This window comes from Parus major, chromosome 4, assembly GCF_001522545.3.
Source record: "Parus major isolate Abel chromosome 4, Parus_major1.1, whole genome shotgun sequence".
Classification (NCBI taxonomy): Eukaryota; Metazoa; Chordata; class Aves; order Passeriformes; family Paridae; genus Parus; species Parus major.
The window spans coordinates 58,204,877-58,226,755 of record NC_031771.1 but is presented as its reverse complement, the minus strand read 5'-3'; the positions used below and the strand labels follow the sequence as shown (position 1 = coordinate 58,226,755).

Genomic DNA, 21,879 nt, shown 5'->3' with positions numbered 1-21,879 from the left:
CCACAGCTTGATTTGGATTTTCAGATGTGCTAAGAGTTAGATTATCTCAGCAGCCATTGACATTGGGAGAACTTTACCATTAATGGGAATCATTAGACAAAGGCTTTTTGGATCCGAGATTCCGTCTCACACATTCAGTGTTACACATTCAACATGTATATATTTGGTCTGTAGGGCTGATTTGGTGCTATAGCACAGCAGTTAGATTGACACCAAATCTGTGGATTTAGAGAACTGCAGAGCATGACACTTTTTCCCATTTTTCACTGGTGTCCCCATGAGGGTGTGCACAGGGTGTACACAGAATTGCCCCAGCATGCAGTGTGATTTGGGACATCAGCCCTGTCCTGTCACTGCCTGTGGTATGTCAGGAAACAGGACACAGAGGATGACATGATTCTTTCATTACCCCAGTATTGCCTAGGATAAAAGGAATTTCAAAACAGCCCGAGTTTGTGACTACAGCCCTACGAGCTTTTTGGAGCATTAATTTAGGTACAAGTAGGTCTATGGTCGTGTTCCACCATCAAGTTATTCCAGCATGACTGGGTATTGCTCTTAAAAACTGCATCAGACCCCTGCTGTAGTCCATCCTATGGCTGTGCAAGCACACATGCACAGCCATAGGATGAGGGAAGAGGCAGAGGGAAGAGGCAGAAATGACAGCCTGGGTTTGGGGAAAGCTGTGGTTTGGGAAGGGCGCCCATGGCTGCTTCTTTTTGTGGCAGTGCCAAGTTGTGCTCTGTGACTGTCTTTGTGGTACTAAGCCTGTCTCAGTTTCCCATCTGTAAAACCACAGAGAGTGCTGCTTTGTAACCCAAAAGGATGGCAGGAAAATGGAGTAGTCTCCAGTGCCTTGAGAATGAACATTGCTTTCTAAAAGTTAGCAGATATTTGCTCTCCTGTTTCTCTGACTTGAAAAATTGCAAAGGCTTTTTTTAGAATCTGTGTCTTCATCATAATAATTTCTTGATTTAGCTATTCGTCAGTTTTCGTCACTTTGCCATCTGGAATGAAAAGAAAGTGTAAGCTGATTCTGCCTTTCTTCATATTTATCTTAAGGAAGATTGTGGTAAAAAAAAAAAGTGTAATCATGAGAAAAGAGATTAAAGAAGCAAGGAAGACAAAAAGCCTTACCCCAAGCACACATTTACATCTTTCCTATACACAAGCTATTTAAATGAGATAATTCTTTCTGGTTTTCTTCAAGGAATGCTGTAAAGGTTCATGGATTGTGAATGACCCGTCTTTCTCTTGTTTTTCTTCTCACGTTTCTTCTGTTTCATCAGGACCACCTGGCCTTTTTGAAGCACCTTTCTGCCATTCTTAAATGCTTCAAAACAAGGGTTTATTTGAATAGTTTCTGTTTTTCTCCTGGTCTTTTCTGCCTTTTGCCAGTTGTCTGTCAATTTCTTGCTCCTAGGAGGTGAGCAAGATCACCTGGCATTACTTTTTTGCTGATGTATATATCTGTCCTGAGTCCCTGCAAATAAGGGAACAAATACGGGTTTCAAAAAAGGACTAGGACATGATGGAACATTTTATCCTTTCTAATATTGTTTGGGTTTTTGGTTTTTGTTTTTTGGTGGGTTTTTTTGGTTTTGTTTTTTTGTTTGTTTTTAGTTTTAGAAGTTTATTAGCTATAGCCATGGTTCTCAAACTGTAGCTTAGGAAAAAATGGTTGAAAACATTCATCTTAGCAGTTTCTTCACTTTATTTTCAAAGTGCTTTGAACAGTAGGGAAATGGTTTGGGCATTGTTTTTTTGTAGATACATATATTTTGCTAAAATTCACCTAAAGCCTACTCAAGTGAATTTGACTGCTCACGTTCTTATTGTAAATAATTTCTAAACTGTATGATAAAAAATACCTTTAGGGTAAAATACATTTTACTAGGATTTTTTATTTTAAAATGCTTAATTTGATGACGTTTCTGTAAGAAGTTTCTAGTGTGTCTTACATGGAAAAGAACAGATTTCTGTCTCAGATTATTGTCCCTGAAGCCTGTGAAATTAATACTTCTCTAAAATCAGTATGTTACAATTTATGTATAGGGAACATCTCTCTGAGCCTTTCTCTGGATTAAAAGGTACAGAACTAAGATTTGTATGAGAATTGTAAGCTTAATATGTATGCTTGATTCTTCTCACATTTTGCTTTTCTTCATGCAGTGCAAATTAGATGCAAATGGGGAACTATTAGGAATAAATTATCAAGATGATAGAATGTAATTTCACTTGTTTCCTTAGCAGCCATGAACAGCCCCTAGAGATTGGACTGGGGGATGTAATTTATACAAGCAAGACCAGTCCTGAGTTTTCTGTACTTTTGCTTGGGAAAGACCTTCTTATGTTCTTTGCAAGAGATGTATGCTTTATTAATTTACTTTTTAACTCTGATGAAAGTGTATGGGGGAAGAAGAAGGGGAAAGTAAAGGAGCACAGACTAGGAGGAATATTCAGTCCATTTGTTTCAGGGTCTACAATTTGGTCTCTTGATGGAGGGCAGATGCTGTCAGATTAGAGGCTACTGTCACCCCATTTGGGTTGCAAAGAGGGGTGGATGTAAAGTCTAATAATGATCTAAGGAGGACAGATGTAGCATTAGCTTCTGGTCCAAGCAGCCAGTGTATTAATTTTCAAGTGAGCAGCAGCAGCAGCAGATGGTGAGATGAGGCAAGGATGCAAATGCTTGCCATGGATAGGTTTTATCTTTGTGCAGCGGCTGTGGCGGGTGCTGGGCCACCCCAGCTGGTCAGTCCCAGCCTTGGGAGGGATCCTCACAGGGCTCAGCTGCCAGACACGGGCCTGACACCGGTTGTTTGTGCTGTGATGCAATGGGATAACTTTTATAGAGAGTCAGCACATTTTTGGTAACAACCGAGACCAACAGATGCATCGGTCTGTGGTTTCCCTGTTAGGTTATGAGTCTGAAAAACAAAGCACATAAACTCAGGAAAATGTGCAAACTTGCTATAAACTCTAATAGTTTAGTTTTTTTCTCTTGAGGGAGGGTTCTGGGTTTTTGCCTTTGAGATCTCAGTGGGAGGACATTTGGCAGTGCATCTTCTTTGTTACTCAGAAATACAGGAAAAACTGGGGAACACCTTTTGGCAAACGTGGTTAAACAAACCATCCAGGATCTCATCCAGACAAACAAGGCTTTGGATTGATGGCACAGCCAACCCTTGGTGAAGCACATGTTGATCAGGGCATTCCCCCAGCTGTGACAGAATTTTGGTGAGGACAAATGGACATGCAGTGAACCTCTTAGTCATAAACCGTGGCTTCCCTGCCCAAGTGATAGTGCTGAAGTGTGCTCAGAGGTAATTTGTGCTTGCTGTGTAGTTTGAATACAAGGTTTTCTTCTGAACCCAGTGGTCCTTTTTTATCTTTATGGTATCCATCAGCTGACACAAGTGGGCAGTCATGGAGTGAATATACTGAGGATGTAAGTAAAGTGTTTTTCTTCTCTCCTGTGGCCTGATACGAAGTTTTTAGATGCTGTAACAATGAGGAGCTGGTGTTGCTTGTGCTGTTTGGTCCCATGGCAGCACTTTTTACAAATGATCTCCTTGACAAGAATAAATGCAGCCAGACTTAGAGCGAGTGAGATCTGCTGGTAATGGTAACATTTTGGACATAAGTACTCAGAACTTAGAAATATTCTTGGAATATGAAATAATAATTTTATTTTTTGTAAATACCTCCTGTCTGTTGGGAAGGGCCAGGTGTGAGGGGGAGGATGGAGCTGGCACAGCTGGTCAGGCAGTGCCCATGCTGGTGCCAGGGTATGTCCTGGCAGCTGCTCTGGTCTCCCATCCTCAGAGCTGCATTCTCCCACTGCTGGCAGGAGGAACAGACGTCTGTTTGTCTGCTTTGCTCCTTTTGCATAGGAATGAACTTAATGCCTTTTAGATGTTAATAACTAAAACATTTTTTTTTTCTCTCTCTCTGAACTCATCCTGCTGCTTTAGGTAGTGAAACTGATCAGAAGGATTGGGAGGTTTTTTTTACCATGGGAAAAAGTTTTCAGGGTCTGACCCAAAGGTAGATAAAAAAAGCAGCTGCATGACAAGACATGGTGCAATTGCTGCTCAGGGGGGAATGTGAGGATTATTGCTGAAGGGAATGCTGGAAGAAAGAGGGATTTCATGGGAGAGAGGGAGGCTGCTTGGCAGGGAAAGGGGAGGCTGTTCCAAACATATGGGGCAGCGTGACCAGATGTAAAAGAACTAGATAATGTCCAGAAAACAATGCAGGGGGAATGCAAACCATGAAGGTAAATTTTCCCTGGGATCTTATAGGTAAGTCTGTCTAGCACAGTCTGTATTCCAAAGAGGTGCAAGGCTGACTGGATAGAGGAGTAAAGGTGTCTGGAGCAGCCTGAGAGAAAGGTGTTGACAGCAGTTTATTACTGTTTCTTAAACATATGTTTTCTGGCTTTATGGTAAATTCAGAGAACAGCCATAATTAAAATGAAATCTCTGTAAAATACAAGTATTTGCTGCATGTCCAAGGCTGCAGTGAATTAGTTGGGTTTTGGTGAAACTGCACAAAGGATGCCAGATAAAGACCCAAAGTTTTGAATAAGGGTTGTTTGGGGTTTTTTTTCCTTTTTCTTATTTTTTTATTTTCTTTTTTTTGCTGTGAGGAGAATTATTTATTTATTTATTTGTCTTCTGAATTTGTTTTATTTTCTGGCTGATCAGTAGTGCAGATGAAAATCACCATCTGCCAATACTATGGATATTGAAAATAATTCAGCTTTCCAGTTAGTGTATTTGAAATGGTGCGTTGGTGACATGGTGACAGCTGCTTACATGAGATCTCTGGGGTCTAAATCCAGTCATGAAAATTGTGCCAGAGCGTTTGTGCTCCTCTCTTCAGCGTGCTCAGTTCCAGGTCCCATCACAGTAGTATTACCCGTGTCCTGCCAGGACAATCAGCCTCTCATGGGTACTGCTGCCATTATTTAAAACTCTCACCGGCACTTCCAGCATTCCGTGATGGAATATTTAAATGATGAAGTTTCTGTATATTTTTAAAGGTGGGAAAATGAGATTTTGTGACAAAAGAGCATTTGGAGTTCCAGTACAGTCTGTAGCTCAAGTGGCAAAATTTCAGTTGACTTATTGGACCAGCTATTATTAGTATATTCTTTAGTATCTCTTCTTTTCTAATAAATACATGAAAGTGCATTGATTGAATTCTGATTCTCCTATTGTAAGAAAATATAACTTAGTTTCGGGACCTAGGTTTTCACAGTTTTCTGAAATTGCCTTTCTGACTTTATCTTCTTTGAGAGAGACAGTGTAACCTTTCATCACTTATTAAGAAACGGAGACAAAGAAGGTGTCTTGAAGGTGGCTGTGTGGAGCTCCATTAGCAGGTGTGGATCCCACTGGTGGCTGATCCCTTACCTGTGGCCAGGCTGTTTGCTGTTGCCCTCCTTTGTAGCAGCTCCTGTCCAAGCCCAGAGGCACCAGGATCAAATCCAGACTTCCAGCACTCTCTGTGCTTGGCACGGGAGGGAACCTTGATCTGTCTTGTCTGGCATAGTGCAGAGGTGTGCTGAGTGAGGGACTGGAAGGACTCATTTGCCTCAGGCTGGCTGAGCTCAATTCTTTTTAGTTTATTTTTAATTTATTTGCAGAAACTATAAAATTAAAAGTTTATTTAATTTTCCTGTCTTCATAGTAATCATGAGGGAGAACCAGAAGGAGGAAAAATCAGAGAGACCTTGAGAATTTAAGAGAATTAACCTGAGGGGTAGAGGGAATTGAAATTGCCCATTTTAGAATTACAGCTTTCCTACTTCATCACAGCTAGCTGAAACCACTGTTGAAAGGCATGTATTGCTGTTTTCAACAGAGAATATATTTCTTGCATTTATGGATCACGTGTGTCATCTATGCCAATGGACATCTATTAATAAAAATTTTCAAAAGCCTGACAAAAAAGCAGAACATGCTTCTCTCCTTGGGGACAGCATCAGACAATAATCAATGTATAGCAGAAGTTATTCATTGCATAATGAGCCCAGCAGTAAGAACTGTCATAAAAAAGTCTAGTAAGACAGAAAAAGAAGGGGTTCTTTTCTATCTTCACATATGAATGTGAGGACTTATGAATCTGTTCTTATAAAATGCAATATTGTCTCATTTCTGGCTCTAATTTAGCTGCACACTGGAAGTTTGGGGCTCCAGATTCACAAAGTGAAAACTGTGCTTCAGTTGTACTGCTCATATGGATGACATGATCAGACTACAGACTTGAACAATTTTTAAGTTTGCTCTTTGACATAGATAATAAAATTGTATTGCTCAATACAGAAATACCAAATTACAATGTGCAGTTCCTACCATTGCCATATTTTTATTTCTTTGTCATTATTTTGCTATTCTGTTCCTCCATTCCATTAACTTCCTTAATTTACTGTCTCACATTTCTTCTGGACATGCAATTATTCATAACTTTGAAAGAAATTCTACCCTAAAAAGGGACCTGTGTTCAACTGAGGACCTGAGTGAAGAACTCCCAAGGGGTGCTGCAGTGCTTGGCTTCGTTTTTCTGCCGCAGGTCACTTGTGTCTGTGTGTCTCAGCCTTATCTGAGCCCCATTTCCCCTGGGGTTTGGAGACAGGCGCAGACTTTCACCTCCTGCTGCAGATTTTCTGTCTTCATCATCGGGGGAACCGCTTTTATTTTGTGGAATCGGAGCCTGCTCATTAATTCTGTGGTGTCTGCTTATCTTTGGTGGTTTGGAGAGAAGGAGGAGGTGAGATAATGCAGGAGCCAGCAGACAGGACCTGGAATGTCTTGTCCTGATGGGACAATGTCAGCTGATACTTTTGGAGATGGTTAAATGCAAGAAATTTCAATTTCCTGCTGCAGAAGGGCAATGGGGGTCCAAAAGGAAATCTCAGCCTGGGTACCCACAGAGAGCACAGAGGCAGGAGGGTGAGACTTTCTCAGCTTGCTGAGGGTGAAATTCATGTTCATGTGCATTAAAAAGTATGTTACATTTATTTGGGGAACAAAAGAAATCCCATATGGAAAACATACTTTTAGATAAAGTCTTGAACAACTTTCTAAAGTCCACTGCCAGTTTGTTTAGTTAGCTATCATAATTTTTTTCTTTTTGGCTAGCATATTATGAGTTCCATGTAGATAATTGGTACTTAAATATAAATGCCTTTAACACTAATTATTTTTTTCTTCTTTTTTTTTGGTTCTTCTTTTGTTATTTCTTTTTTCCTCTTTATTTTTTTCTCTCATTTTTTCATTTTTTCTTCTCTGTTTTTACTTTTTTTTTTTTTCTTTGAGTCTGTGAACTTGCTTAAAAGCAGATGTTCCTCTCCAAAGTCTGTGGCATTGCTTAAACACTGGTCTGCACTTTAAAAAATAAATGCTTTCTGCATCTACCCTATGCTAATGGATTACACCCCAGCGTTGCTGTCACTCAGTGCATGGCACTGGGATTTTTGGCATAGCTGTAGGATTCACTGATGGAGCAGGATTTCTAGCAGCTTGTTTTTTGTCCAAACATTCCTTAATGCCTTCCTCCCTCTTGTCTTATCACCCAGGTATTGTAACAGTAACATTTGGAGCTCTCATCTTGCAAAAGTTTTTTTTGCTTTTTTGCAAAGCTGGTCTTGTAAAAACCAATTCCTTGAGAAATGAAGCAGAGAGGAGAAAGAGGAATAAATGTGGGGTGTGGCTGAAGCGATCCCTTCACATTCATTGAGGCTGATCATAAATATGCATGAGACAGGAGGAGTTTTCAGCAGATGCATTTTGTCTCTCTTGCCCCAAGCTATCTGAAAAGATAGCCAAATTTTAAACAAAATATGTTTTTTGCCAGTTTTTAGAGAGGTGTAATTATTTTTTTGCTAAAGCTCTCTAATGGAAATCCATATATATGTTTTACTTGCTTCATACTAGTTCTTCATCTCTAGGTCTTCATTTGCTGTTTAGGTTTCACCTATTTTAGGGTGAACTCTTTAATACCATGTATCCCCAAGCTGATCATCTGCCCTTTCTGCACATTTACCAGGTAGAATCCATGGCACTTTGCACATTATGGTTTTCAGGGCAGCAGAGAATGATGAGTGCGACCAAGAGAAAACTCATCAAGTCTTGTCTTGTCACAGGGTGTTTGTTCCTCAAGCAGCAAGACTTTTCATTTCTCGGGGGAGGGGATTTCAGTACAATTTTCAAATATGTCAACTAGTTTCTGGTAGCATATTGAAAGAATTAGAAACTTTTCCTACAGCTAAATATGCTCTCACTGCTTGCTTTCAGATTTTGTGTGCTTCTGTGTGAAAATCTTCTCCTGGATAATGATAAAATAGTCATTAAAGGAGCTTTTTTATTAATTGCTGGATACAGGATATTTGTAACTGTGTTATAGGATTGAGTGGAAGTGAATCAAAGTGATTTTGTATTTTTCTTCATAAAGATTTTTGTCTCCTTGTGGCTCTGCATTCATTGTTGTGTCCCTGATATTCATAACTTTATAAAAAACAGCATGGTTTCCTCAGCAGTAGATTGCTATGACCTTTTTAATAAAAAAATCAAATTACAGCATCCAAAACTAAGGATAGTGACACTATTTCAAGAGAAATGGATATAAACATGAAGTTCACATTCTGCTTTTTGTTTTACATGAGAACATATGTCTGGTTTCTACAGTGTTGCATGTGTACCCACATACCAATGAGGTTTTTTTGAAAGATTGGGAGAGTCTCTATGTTTCAAGAAGCTTTTATATATAGGTTGAAAATTGGCCTCAATATTGCCCCTTAATCCAATCAAATTTGTTTGGGGAAGTCAAGTGGGATCACCCCCTGTGAAACTGAGGCTCAAAATGCTGACATAGATTTTTTGCTTTCCTGGAAGATGTAGTTCACTTAAATACACATCTCTCCACAAACAGAGGGGTAGCAAGGTGAAAGTCTCTGGCCTGTATTGTATACAAGATCAAATTAGGTGATTTCTCATAGTGACTTTCTGTTATAGCCTTCAACTTCTGAAAATGACAAACTAAAGAGAGAACAGTAAATGTAGGCACGGAGAAATTTGATTCAGCAATGTTCAAGGAACTGATCAATAGGATCTTCTGACAAATTGAATCTAAATTACAATTCATATTTCTATGATAGATTTGTATACTTATGTATTTTCATAAATGCATTTATAACAGACATGCAAGCATGGAAGTAAAGTTGCTCTGTGTGGGAGGTTTGTGCTGTATGGACAACACAATAATTAATAAACATACTTCCTGTCCTCCTCTCTGGACTTGCATTTCTTTTTCTTTAAAAGTTCACTAATGTATATTAGTCAACTGAAAAAAACCTTTCAGGTCATTTGTGCTATGGCAAGGTTAAGAAATACTGTAATTGCTGAGCAAAAACAATCTGACCATTTTTCTAATGAGCTCATTCTGGTTATTTCTTCTGGTTTAAGCAAACTTGAAACCATACATGTGATACAGAACCACCCCTACGATTTTTTTCTAATCAACTGGAAGTGAAAACTATATTATTTTAAAAAATGGTTATAGGCTAGTACCCGTAAAGATAGATTTAGAATAATTGCATCATCATGCATTTTTAGTCCCATTTGGTTTTAGTTCTGGTTTGGAACAAAGTCTGCAGTGTGATGTAATTGCCTTTCTCTGATTATTTTTACCTTGGTGTATTCTGTTGCTGGCTTGTGTATATAGTTTTTATGTGCTGCCATTTGAAAAACTTTAAAATTCCTGAGAGCTGGTCTTGGAAACCCTTCTGGATTTATCATTGTTTTTTTATTTGTGCATGGCAATTACAGCGACCCATTAGGGGCCTATAACTCCTTTTGAGCATAGAATGGACTCCTCATCATTTAATATGGAATGTGATTTTGCTCCTCAGTCAAGCTAGAATCAGCTTACTGTTGTGATTGCTATCCCTGGGCTCCACCCTGCCTTTCACCACCTGCCACTTACCAGTAATTCCTTTGGCAATGAGAATACAGCCAAAACTGTCAGATAAATTGGCCCCTTTTTGAGAGCCTTCTTCTGATTATTATTCTTTCTTTGTGGTGATGTCAGATTTCCAAGGGTAATCTCTCACTGGAGGAGTATGTTTTTCTTTGGGACTTGCATCACCCGCTCCTTTTGAGTCTCCATTTAAGAAATGATTGCTTACTGAAAATATGTAGATTTTCTGTTACTCAGTTCCATTATTTTTTTTATTTTTATTTTTTTTTTTGTGAGCACATCATCACATTTCTAGGAAGGAGTAAATAAGATTTTTTAATCCAGAAAATCAGCCAAGGATTGACAACAGGGAAAATTGTTTCTTCCCCTGAACATACAAGTTTATTTGTTGCCCTCTTGGAAAAAGAGTTGTCAATACTTTATTTCAATACACTCCATGGCAGTGTTTTTCCTCTTTCCTTAAGCAGCAAAAGTACTAACAGAGGAAAGTATGCTTTTGGGATAAGTGGAAAGAGTGTTTCTTGCTAGCTGGGAACACTGTTTCCCTTCTTTCCTTTTGGATGTTCAGTATCAATACGTATATGAAGAGAAATTCAGAACTTTTTTCCTTCACACTTCATCATATTTATGATGCTATTAACTCCCACAAAAGAAAATACATCCCTAATTTAATCCTGTTAGAAACAATGTCTAAGTGTTGATGTCTAGCGTTTTTTTAACAGCTGCTAACAATTTCATTCTGTTGTCACACTAAAAGAGAGAATTAGCATTTATGGCTTGAAGTCAGTGTCACAGACCTGTGAGCTTCCCGAGGCAGGAGGAGCAAGTCTTGCCATGCTGTGTATTCCTTGGGGATGCACTGCTGCACCTGTGGGCTGCAGGGCTGGACACCAGGGCATGTGGACGTGTCGCTAAGGCTGTGTTTTGGCATGTTTTCAAGTATTGCCTCACCGGCATCAGGTTCATCTTCCCATCCTCTTACCCATCCTAACCAAAGCTTTGGTTTTTAAATCCTCGCTGGGGCAATTAAATTGCTTCCAGTACCTTTGGTGGGCTGGTCATTAGGTCAATGGGAAGGGGTCTCCAGGGACTGCAGATTTCCTCCTAAGACATAGAGAAAAGCCACACATTTATGGTACAATCAGGAGAGATTTGGGCTGGTGCCAGCTCCCACAAGTCTCTCCAGTAGAGGTTTCCTATCTCTTGTCCTCTTGCTTCCCTGTCTCCTTCTCTAGCCACTCCCTCTTGCTCTGTTTTCATTTCTCATTGTGCAATCCATCTGTTTATATTAGAATATAAGATCCTGAGAACAAGGATCTGATAATTTCTGAGAACTTGACACAGTTGTGTACACTTTGCATATCAAAGGTATCTGATGCTTTCATCCTTTTTTTCCCTTACTAGAAGTGAAGGTTCTCAGCAAAAAATGAGGTGACTGTGGCATATGGTATTCTTTGGCAAAGAGGTGAAGGGAGAGCTCCCTTTCAGCCTATTTAGAGTCCCTCGCCTTAAAGAAACCAGGAAACATGGCATTGCAAAGAAATATTAGTGCAGTAATATATGCAATTACTAACAGTAATTGCAATTACTAACAATAAATATAGCTGTAGAACTGCTTGAAAAATATATATTTCTGGTACTGCATACTGATTAGGGTTCACAGTGATTGCCTAGATTGTATGGTAATGATAGCTTTTGAAAGCATATATCATACCAAGTAACTATTAAAATATTCATATATTCTGTAACTAAAATGAACAATATTAATGCATTTTATATTCAAAGCATACTTTAAAGTGGAGACCACTATACACAGAATGGAATATATTATCTCTAAACTGTATAATTTGAGAAAAAAAATAAGAGCTCATTATTTGGGTATTATTTTTTTTTGTTCTTATGGTCTTTTTATTTGTCCTAGAGTCTCATGATCACTTACCACTTTGCAAATCTGAACCCATGCCTTTGTGCTTCAGAAAGCTGTATGCTGTATATATGTTGTTGTTTCATAATTTGAACAACTCTGAAAGTAATAGGGTTATTGTGAAATACTTTGGATTTCTGACAGACTTCTAGGGAGCCTAGACAGTTACAAATGTGATAGAAAAAAAAAATTATCATTGTAGCCATGGAATGTTTTTAATGAGCTACATTGTGAAGTGACACAGACAGTTTTCCTGTCGTTTTAAATACCCTCTTCCTGCCAATATCTTGTCAAAGCCTTTGGGAAATATAGTTTCTGAAAATGTGGACAGTTTATGTAACAGCAGTGCTACTGCTCAGTTGAATAAAAGAATATCATCACCAAGAAAAACTTGGGCAGGAATATCATCACCAAGAAAAACTTGGGCAGGATGGATTTGTATGTACAAATGAATAGTGTCTTTGAGAAAATTAAGGGTTAAGGTTCTGGAGCACAAGTCTTAAGGAGAAGTATCTAAGGGAGCTGAGATTGTTTAGACTGGAGAAAATGGGATTCATTGTGGACATCGCCTACAACTACCTGAAAGAAGGTTGTAGGCAGGTGGGTGTCGGTGTTTTCCCCCAAGCAGCAAGCGACAGGATGAGAGGAAATGCCCTCAGTTTGCACCAGGGGATGTTTAGATTGGATATTATAAAAAATTCCTTCCATGAAGCAATGGTCAAACATTGGAACAGTTGCCCAGGAAAGTGGCAAACTTGTCAATGATAAACACGTCGATGAGGTGCTTATGGACATGGTTTAGTGGTTGGACTTGATGATCTTAAAAGTCTTTTACAGCCTAAATGATTCTATGAAAATACTTGCCCAAGAGTACTGCTTCAGGGATTTCTTTGTTAAGCTGTGTTCATGCCCTGGTATTACTGACTGGCACATCTTCTGTTCTTGCTAGCAGTTTGTTGGCTTTGCCAAAGCAGTCAGAGTGTAGGTACAGTCTCCAAAGGAATGTGAAAACCTACATTTCTTGGAGACAAGAATAGGCCAAGAGTCCCTTGCAGGAGTGTAGCTGACATCTGCAGGCTTCCCTGCACTGAGCTGTTCCCAAATGCAGGGTAAAGCAAATGCATCTCAAGCAAAGGCTGTTTAAGCATCCAGACACATTCTCAGAAATGGAAGAAAGGATTCCAGGTTCACTTGGGTAAACAATTGTATCAGAAAGGTTGTAGGTGTAGGGAAGAGCTGGTAAGGGAGTAAGCAGCAAAGAATGTACCTTTTAGAGGTCTGAAGGGGCTTAGCAGCAGTTGCCCAGTCAGACCTTGAAAAGGCTGTAAAAACAAATGTGATTAAGTAGCGAAAAATTTAAGTGGAGGCATTTTGGAATGATGTCACAAAACTGTAAGTAGTACATCCCCTTAAGTGAGGGGATCAGAGAATCTCAGAATTATGAGAGAACTGAAGCATGAAAATGTGGTTCTATACCCTGGGTTTCTTCATAAACCTGATGAAGAGATATCATATGATCAGGCTGTAACAAAGGTGTTTATATGTATGGCCTGAGCTACTGCAGTTCTTAGGAAGATGGAAAACTTAAGGGATAGCTTGAAAGGCAAAAAGTAGAACTGTGCTTATGAAGTTCATTGATTAAAAAATTGACAAGCACTGGGAAAGAGAGAAGGAATGTAATTTTTTCTAGAGTGAGTTGGAAAGCTTTGAGATCTGGAATAATAGAATAAGATGAAATGTGAAATGCATTGAGCGGAATCTGGGGAGTAATAAAAAAATACCTGACATATTGGGAGCTTGTCTTTGGAGAGCATAAAAAAGAAAAATCACTGCAAAAAAAAGAATACTTCTTATTTCTTCCCACAGCAAACGGAAGGAAAGAGATGAAGGAAAGATTCATTAAAATACCTATGAATACTAGATATAAATAAATTCTAGAAGCTTTACCAAGCTTTAAATTTATTTTGCAGTTTGTTAATGGGTGGGGGAAAGCAGAGTGGCAGAGAAAAGCCAGGGGCCACCATTCCTTGTGGAACTAGGAATAGTTCTATTATTGTCTAACTTGTCTGGTGCTGGCTTCATCATGTGTCATGTGAAAAGACGTGTCTTTCAGTTTGGAAACAAATGTTATAAAGGCCAGCAGTGCTCACTAATGGATTATTCTGTTGGTTCTGTTAATGTTTAATAATGTTTAAGTCTCTTTTCATCAGGGAGGACCATACATTTTAAAGAAATGCTAGAAAATAACTATGAATGTAGAGAAATGAGAATTAACTCTTATCCTTTTTTTCCAGTGGAACTTTTCAGAAAAATATTTTCAGAAAAAAAATTCTTTTGTCTTTCAGCCATGGAAGAGTTAATAGTTGAGCTGCGCCTGTTTCTTGAACTTCTGGACCATGAATATCTAACTTCCACTGTCAGGGAGAAGAAGGCAGTAATAACTAACATTCTCCTGAGGATACAGTCATCAAAAGGTCAGTGCTGGGGTGTGTTTTCTCACTTGCAGAATGCACAGAATAGGTCTGTGCTCAGTGAAATAACTTTAAGAGCTGAAGACAAGCCCTAAATTGAAGCAAGACAGAAAGGCTGGGTGAAGCCAAAGTGTAACTTTCCTGAATGCTTTCCTTTGTGTCCCACAGTAAAATACAGTAAAAGGCACACTGAGAAGTATGTTGGGTGCACATGGGTGAACCCAGACACAGAATTATTTCCTAGGTAGAATGTTTTAACTTCTGCTGGTAGAGTGGCTACTTCATGTAATTTGTGCCAGTAATGCTGTTTGTGAGTTTTGATGTCAGGGAGTGCTGCCCACAGCACTGTTTCATCTGTGTCAAATGACCCAAATCCATCAAAAAGCTTGATACTGAGGTGGAGTCTGGTGCATAACTCATACAGGAGTGCCAAGCCAGGGATAGGAAATGGTTGTCAGAATGTTTGGATTGCATTTTGCAATTAGACTCACTTTCTTGTTTTCTTCCTATCTAAAACCATTTCTATTGCACAATTCCTTGTCTCCATCAAGATTATGGAACTGAGTGCAACATAAGTGATTCACTGTGTACAGGAACCTTTCCACAGAACTTTAGTGAAGAACATTCCTCATGATTTTTTCTGTTTTTCCCCTTGTATGTTTGACCACACTTTGCTGTGTGCAGTGACATCTGGGCTCTTAGACCTCTGTCTCCACTACATTTGACAGTACTGCCTGTGTAAACCCCCAGTTTAGAGTTTTGAAAAATACCAGACTTTGTTGAAGAAAAATGTCACATTGTGAGCAGCTATATTTCTCATGATTTGTTTCTTCTCTGCTGCTAAAAAAATATGGTCTTGTTTGATGCAGTTTTGCCCCCATTTATTAAAGAAATAGTTTTTGCCATGGGATTCAAGTCTAAGGAGATCTTTAAAGTAATGATTGTCTGACATTCTTAAAGACCCACCACTATTTCTACTTCATATGGAGAGAACAAGGCAGATACCAATTTCTCATATTGTTGAAGGGGTCTTCATGCTACAAAAGCTCATCAAAATACAGTAAACTCCCCAAAAATCTGTAGCTGTGGACCTGCAGTTATATGTGTTTAGAAACAGCTGTATTTTACTAGAAGAACCTCAGCAATGCTGAGCTGACACTGCATGTTGATCTTGCAATCTCTGTAACTAGATTTATTAAGAAAAACATTTGACTTTTTCTAGAAGTCAGCTGTCACTCTGTTGCCAACTTTGAAAACATGGGGAAAGGTTGTCAGATTTTTTCTTTTGGGATCGTGGATGGTGTTCCAGGGCAAAAAGCCCTTCATTTCACAGTGCTGAATATGTTTCTGGCTTCTAGAGCTCAATTATTTATGCTATTAGATTGTGGAGTGATCCTTGCATTGGTTTTGCCTGAGCTGATTTGTCACCTCCATCAGTTCCTAGGCATGATGGAGTTAGCTTGGGCAAAGAGCTGCTCCTTATAGACAGTTCAAAATCAGTTTGAGGGTGAATGGTCTTAACTGTGTGAATATCAATTTCTGTGTGCCAGGGCACCTTCCTAGGTGTGTTCAGTCTGTGTCTCTACATGTGGTGACAGATAAGAGGACCCCAGAACCATAGATTTCCCCTATTCAGCACCTACCATTTAGGTTTTAAAGCCTATTGCAGGCTCTGTAACAAGATCCATTTCATCCAATTACAGGATCCATCCATCACCAAGATCCCTGTGAGATCCATGTGTTAATTGGTAGGGCTTGCCTCAGTGCAGTTGTTACTGGAACGTTTTACTCACCTCTAGTGCCTTCATTCAAGGAGATCAAATGTAGACATTTCAAAGAAATGTTGTTAAAGTGATTAAAGGATCCAGAAATATGCCTTCAAATTATCCAAAATGAGGTGTCATAATTAATCTTTATGTAGAAAAGGAATGACTGAGAACAAGCTCCTAGATTTACACAACAGTAAGTGCAATGGTTAAATGTTTGTTTCAAAATGGAAATAAAGCACATGTTTTGAGCATTGAAGCTATGAACTAATGGAAGAAGTTAGCAAGTTCTGCATACCATTGCTGGCATCTTATCAAGATGGAATATTTTGCTAAAAGATATGCTCTAGTTCAAACTAGAATTAAGGAAACCCCAGAGTTCAGTTAAATAAGAGATCATAGGACTATGATTTATATGTCTATAAACTCTAGTTTATGTAATTGAATAGAATTAAAGCCAGCATGGCCTCTAAAAAAGCATCCAGTTTCTCTCCCCAGGCTACTCATGTATTGCCTCTTCCTTTCTGCTAGCACAAACAATTACTTGCTTTTTTGCTGGTTTAGTCCTAACCAGGGTCGCTTCCCTGGTCTGGTTCATCCTAAGGGCACACACATGCTTTTGCTGGCTCAGAGGAGAGGTTGGTGCAGGGACAGGAACAAGGCAGGGAAGGAGAGGAGCTGCCTCCTTGGGAGCTGTGCCATCAGCCTGGCCTTGAGCGTGTTGAAACTACCCAGGGAGTCATGTACTTTACTGGAGCCGACCCTGCTGCTTTTTTTATCAGTTGTAACATTCAGTTCTCCCATCCCTTTGAAACTATTCATCTCTTCATTAAAATTGAAAGCAATAAAAGATGCATAAACCCACAGTACTCTAAGATGAACTATCATTTGGAGTCTGTTTTTTGAATTGTTGTTTTACTCCACCCACACAGCTCCACGAGAGCTCTTGGGTTGCTGGCACAGTTTAAGAGGCTTGAGGACTATGCTGAGTTCAAGCTCTTTAGCTGCATTTGCAAAAATCAACAGGGTGAATTCAACAAGATTTTTTTGATTACAGGAGAAAACCATGTAAGATCAATGGGAAATGGTAATGATGGATCTGGGGAGCTGGGAGCAGGTGGGCTTTTTTAGAATGTCTGGAAATGAGCAATTATGTTTTCTCTGTAAAGGTATAGAAATTACGGTAGTGGGCTGGTTGGGTTTCAGTAAAACACTTCAAACTGAGTGAATTCTTACTTGGGGAATTCTTTAGAAATCTTTTTGCCTTGTTTTGTTCCATCTCCCCCAAATGCCCACTGTTTTCTCCATCTAATGTCTGTCAAGCAGAGAGAACTGGGCTGGGCAGATGTGTTCTTCAGGTTGTAGCTGCTTGGCCTCAACCTGCCCTGCGTCCAAACCAGTGGTTACTCGGAATAGCTGGCAGAACTATCAGCCTTATTTTTCTTCCTGAGCCTTGGCGTGTCCAGTGTATTGTAGGTCTGAAGAAAACACTTGGCATTTCATTCTAAAACTCAGACTTTCTTCTAAAAAACAAAGACACAAAGAGTTTATTTTGGAGTAAGGACTGTTGCTGGATTTAGTAATTTCATACAACTGTCAACATTGCCTGTTTTTCTAAACAGGACCTGATGCCCTAAACCTGTAGTTTAGGCTTCTACCAATTTACACTCCTTTTGCAGTGTAAATTGGTAGAAGAAATTAAATGTTAAAGCAGGTTCTTGTTTAAACACACATAGACAAAAACTGGGGAAAAACAGTTTTACAGAGGAAATAATATTCACTTGGAATAGTTTGGATTTTTTTCAGTAAAAATCCCTTTATATATGACTTTTGGATGTTATGGAAAGCACGGGAGACTTGGATATGGGTGGCACTCATAATATGGACTCATCACTCATCCTACATAAAGAACAACAAGTGAAAATTATACTGGAAAAAAAAGAATAAAGGAATGTTTCCCAAGACTAATCACTCTCTTGATTTGTAGGAAGAAAGAAGAATCTGTAGTCTTTAGAGACAGTTTAATATATCAGTGTTGTTTTTCAACCCATGACTTCACAGCCAGTGGGACTGGGATATTATGACAAGAAATGTTTCATCATTGATTACATTTTTGAGAATTATATGATCTTGACCAAAAGGCATCCATTTGACTGTGTAAATATATATTTTAAAAATGCAACTAAACACTAGGAACTTAATTCAGTCTAGGGTTAAACAGGGTACAATCTGTGGACTGAATTTTTGCCAGAATGTTGAGGAGATGCACCCTAATTTTCTTTTGATATTTAGATGAATAAACAATATCATGTTTCTATGAAGGGAGTTCAACTGTGATTTAAATTGTTGTGCCAAAAACACAGAGTGAGTTGTCCTCTTGTCCCTGTGAGGGAGATGCAACAATGATGCAAAGGACCCTCAAAGCAACTTTTACATTCATTCTTTTCCCTTTTCAAATTTACCTGGAAAACGACAACGTTATTAAAATAAAATATTAGTAAGAAGGAAATGGTGGGAAAACATGCTCAGTGTGCATTTCTGTTAATGGTGAATTGGTCAGGGCAGTGTCCCTCAGCAGTGCTCCAGGCTGGGGTGTCACAGCATCCCACATGCCCTGGGACTTGGACTCACACCTTTGCTCACCATCAGAGGTGCTGGTGGTGGCAGGGAGCCCAGGGAACATGGGCACTGGGGACTTGGCCAAAGAGCTGTCACCATCACTTCCAGGAAAAGCAGACAGGGGCTCTTCTTCTACCCTCTTCTCCATTCTTGTGGCATGAAAGATGTTTTGGGGCTCTTTCTGCATGATGGCTTTTCCCAACCAAAATGTGCCATGGGAACATCTGTTGTTCCTCTCCACTGAAAAAAGGCAGCCAGTCACATACTGCCCTGTTGTATTCACTGTGTGGTGCCACTGGGATGTTTTCAAACGTGGTATGTTCCCCCAGTAAATGTTTTTATCTGGCAGGCACCTGTCAGCATGTTTGAATGTTAAGTCTTTGAGTTTGAGATGGATGGGCAGTTCAGAATGATTTCCTGTAATCTTTTTTCAATGTCTGCTATTTGTTGATCCAAACAGCATATATGTCATTATCATATAGACCAAGTATGTGTTTGTTCTGCTTGATTAAATTCCTGAATTCCCAGCATTCTTCCAGTCCTGCCTCAGTAACTGCACTTGGGAGGTGGATGCCAGATTTCAGTGTGTGACAGGCAGACATGCGATCCAAATGTGGAGAAAACATCCCATTTGCATCCACCGAGATATTAAGTGATGTTTGTTGCTCTTCCACAGGTTTAGAAATAAAAGAACATGTCCAGAAGCAAGAAGTCACCAACAGTTTGCCGGCGCCTCCTCAAATGCCTCTGCCAGAAATACCTCAGCAGTGGCTGGTGAGTGTTACATTTAATTATATAAATATACACAAGAGACAGTGTATTTATGGTAAATTCTAACAGGAATGGTTACAAGGGAAAAGAGCCTTCAAGTCCAAAGAAATAATTATTCTTCTCACCTCTGCTTTGGTTGAGGGAATTTGGTTCAGCCTGCAGAAGATATGTCAAAAAATTCCCTGTGGTGAAATAAACCTGGGGATAGGTCACTTGCAAGGGCTCTGGAATGGGAATCCTTGTAGATTTTCAAAATTCAGACAAAAGTCTGAGCAACATAGCCTTAATTTGAAAGGCTGACCTGTCCTATGTTGGAGGTTGGCCTGGCCAAGCCCCCTGGTCCCGGACAGTTTCTTGCCCTTTTATTGGTAACATTTCCTGGAGCAAACCTCAGGAGATGACTCTTTTAAGTAGCTGAAAAATGAAGGTACAATGTTTTAAAATGAAGAAAGAATACTTCCTTATTTTGGAATAAAGTCTTTAGTGCCTTTCCTGCCTGGTCTCTGTGTAGGAAATTCCCCTCAGATCAAGCAGATGCACTTACTCTAAGAGCTGTTTATAGCAAAGATACTAATTGAGATCTGTAATTCAGTCCTCCAGTTGGGAGCAGCTGTCTTGTTATAGAAGAAAAACTGTAAACAAGTTTCAATGCTTCCCTCAAACTGACTTTACAGTAGATATGATGAAGAAAGAAACATTTTCAACATTTTTTTAGAGAAATGTAAGCATATTGTGGTTTAGCCTGTTGAAGGTTGAACTGATACTGATGAAGTATTCATCTCTTTACTCTTGTGTGGAAAATGTTGTGCAAAAGGATAAGGACCATCCGTGGAGACCCACATGCATTGACTCAGGAAGCACAGATGCAGCTTACAGGGCCAGAGTAACTGGATGGCTGATGTTCTGCCTCATTTTAGTGTGTTATTTTGTTATCACATTTATCCCTGGTCCTGAGGGATCTATAAGCCAGTAGCATTTCATGAACATAAGAACTAATTTATCAAACTGAACTCCTGGCCAGCCTTTTGTAAAATGCTATGGACTGCAGAAAAAAGTAGAAAACACAGCAAACATGTCTTGTATGGAATACCTTAATCTTACTTTCTCTCTAAGCAATGCCAGCTTTAGGTTTGTGACTGTAAATTAATTATGCATATATTTAAGGGATGCAAAAGAAGTCTTATTAATATGCAGTGAAACTTAGAGAATCCATTTCATGGTTAACAGTGCCAGAAACTGATTATTTTTATTTAATTCAAAATACACACAGCATAAATTACAAAGGAAAGGGTTCAGAAGAAGCAGGAAAATTATGCAAAATGCACATGCCTTTGAAATGTAGACTTCAGGTACCACCTTCATAAACTGAAACCATCTGAGATCCTCATTATTTTACATTTGTGTGGGTTCAGTTTGGCTCTGGAGATTTAAGCTGTTTTTCTTAAGACAACCAATCTCCTTTTCCTTTCCCATACACTAATGTGTAAATTCCCCTAAAGTTGGTACAGCTACAGCAAGTGAAACAGTGTTAAGTATGAATTAGGTCCAGGAGGTCAGCACTGGCTTTTGCAGTAGTTAATTTTGGATTTTTTCATAACAAAAATATTCCTCTGAGATACTGTCTGAGATATTGGCAATCACCATGGAAGCCAACAGTGCTGGAGCTGGCTGGTCTGCAGTGTGGTCTTCCCATGTTGAGCCTGGCAAAGTGTAGTCTGAGCATTGCTCAAGCTTGTGACCCCTCCCTTGTGCCCTGCCTGTAGCACTGTGGATGTTTGCACCTCAATGAGTTCATCAAGTTTTTCCATGGTGTTAGAAGCCAGGGTTTCTGCAATTCTGCTGCTGGTCAGCAGCAATGGTGGATTTCACCTCCCTTTCTGGTGTCAGTGTCACTATGAGACGAGCCAGGAGATGTCCCAAGCCTCTCATTGACTTGCAGTACCCAAATACAGGTTACAAGTGGTGCTCTTTTAATATGGTAGCACATTGTAATTTGTGAAAAAGATGACATACTGCTGCTAACCTGCTAAAGACCAGAGGAATCAGAAGGGAAAGACAGAACCATCAGCTTTTTATCCTTTCAACACTATGGTAAGCTCAGACCCCAGTCTGACTTTGAATTCTTCTCCTGAGGTCACATTGATATAATGAATTTGATCACTAGCTGTTTCCTGGAAACCCTTCACTATTTGATGTCTCTCTGTTAAATCCTTATTTTTATTGATATGTTCAGAGATCATCCTTCTTTTCAAACACAGGACATTAGTGACAGTGGCCAAGATCTAATACTCCCATCCATTACTGCTCTTGTATGGTGATTTTCCATCCACCCTGAATCAAT

At 39.4% G+C, this 21,879-nt stretch overlaps 1 protein-coding gene across 2 annotated transcripts in view; it reads left to right on the top strand.

The window, feature by feature from the left end:
- The window catches only part of AFAP1 (actin filament associated protein 1), a 115,051-nt gene that overhangs the window by 37,536 nt on the left and 55,636 nt on the right, over positions 1-21,879 (top strand). For both annotated transcript variants that reach the window (XM_015625584.3, XM_015625585.3), the window contains exons 2-3: positions 14,257-14,385; positions 19,444-19,541. In XM_015625584.3, the coding sequence (XP_015481070.1) occupies positions 14,259-14,385; positions 19,444-19,541 (225 nt within the window). In that variant the 5' untranslated portion in view covers positions 14,257-14,258. The remainder of the gene's footprint in view (positions 1-14,256; positions 14,386-19,443; positions 19,542-21,879) is intronic.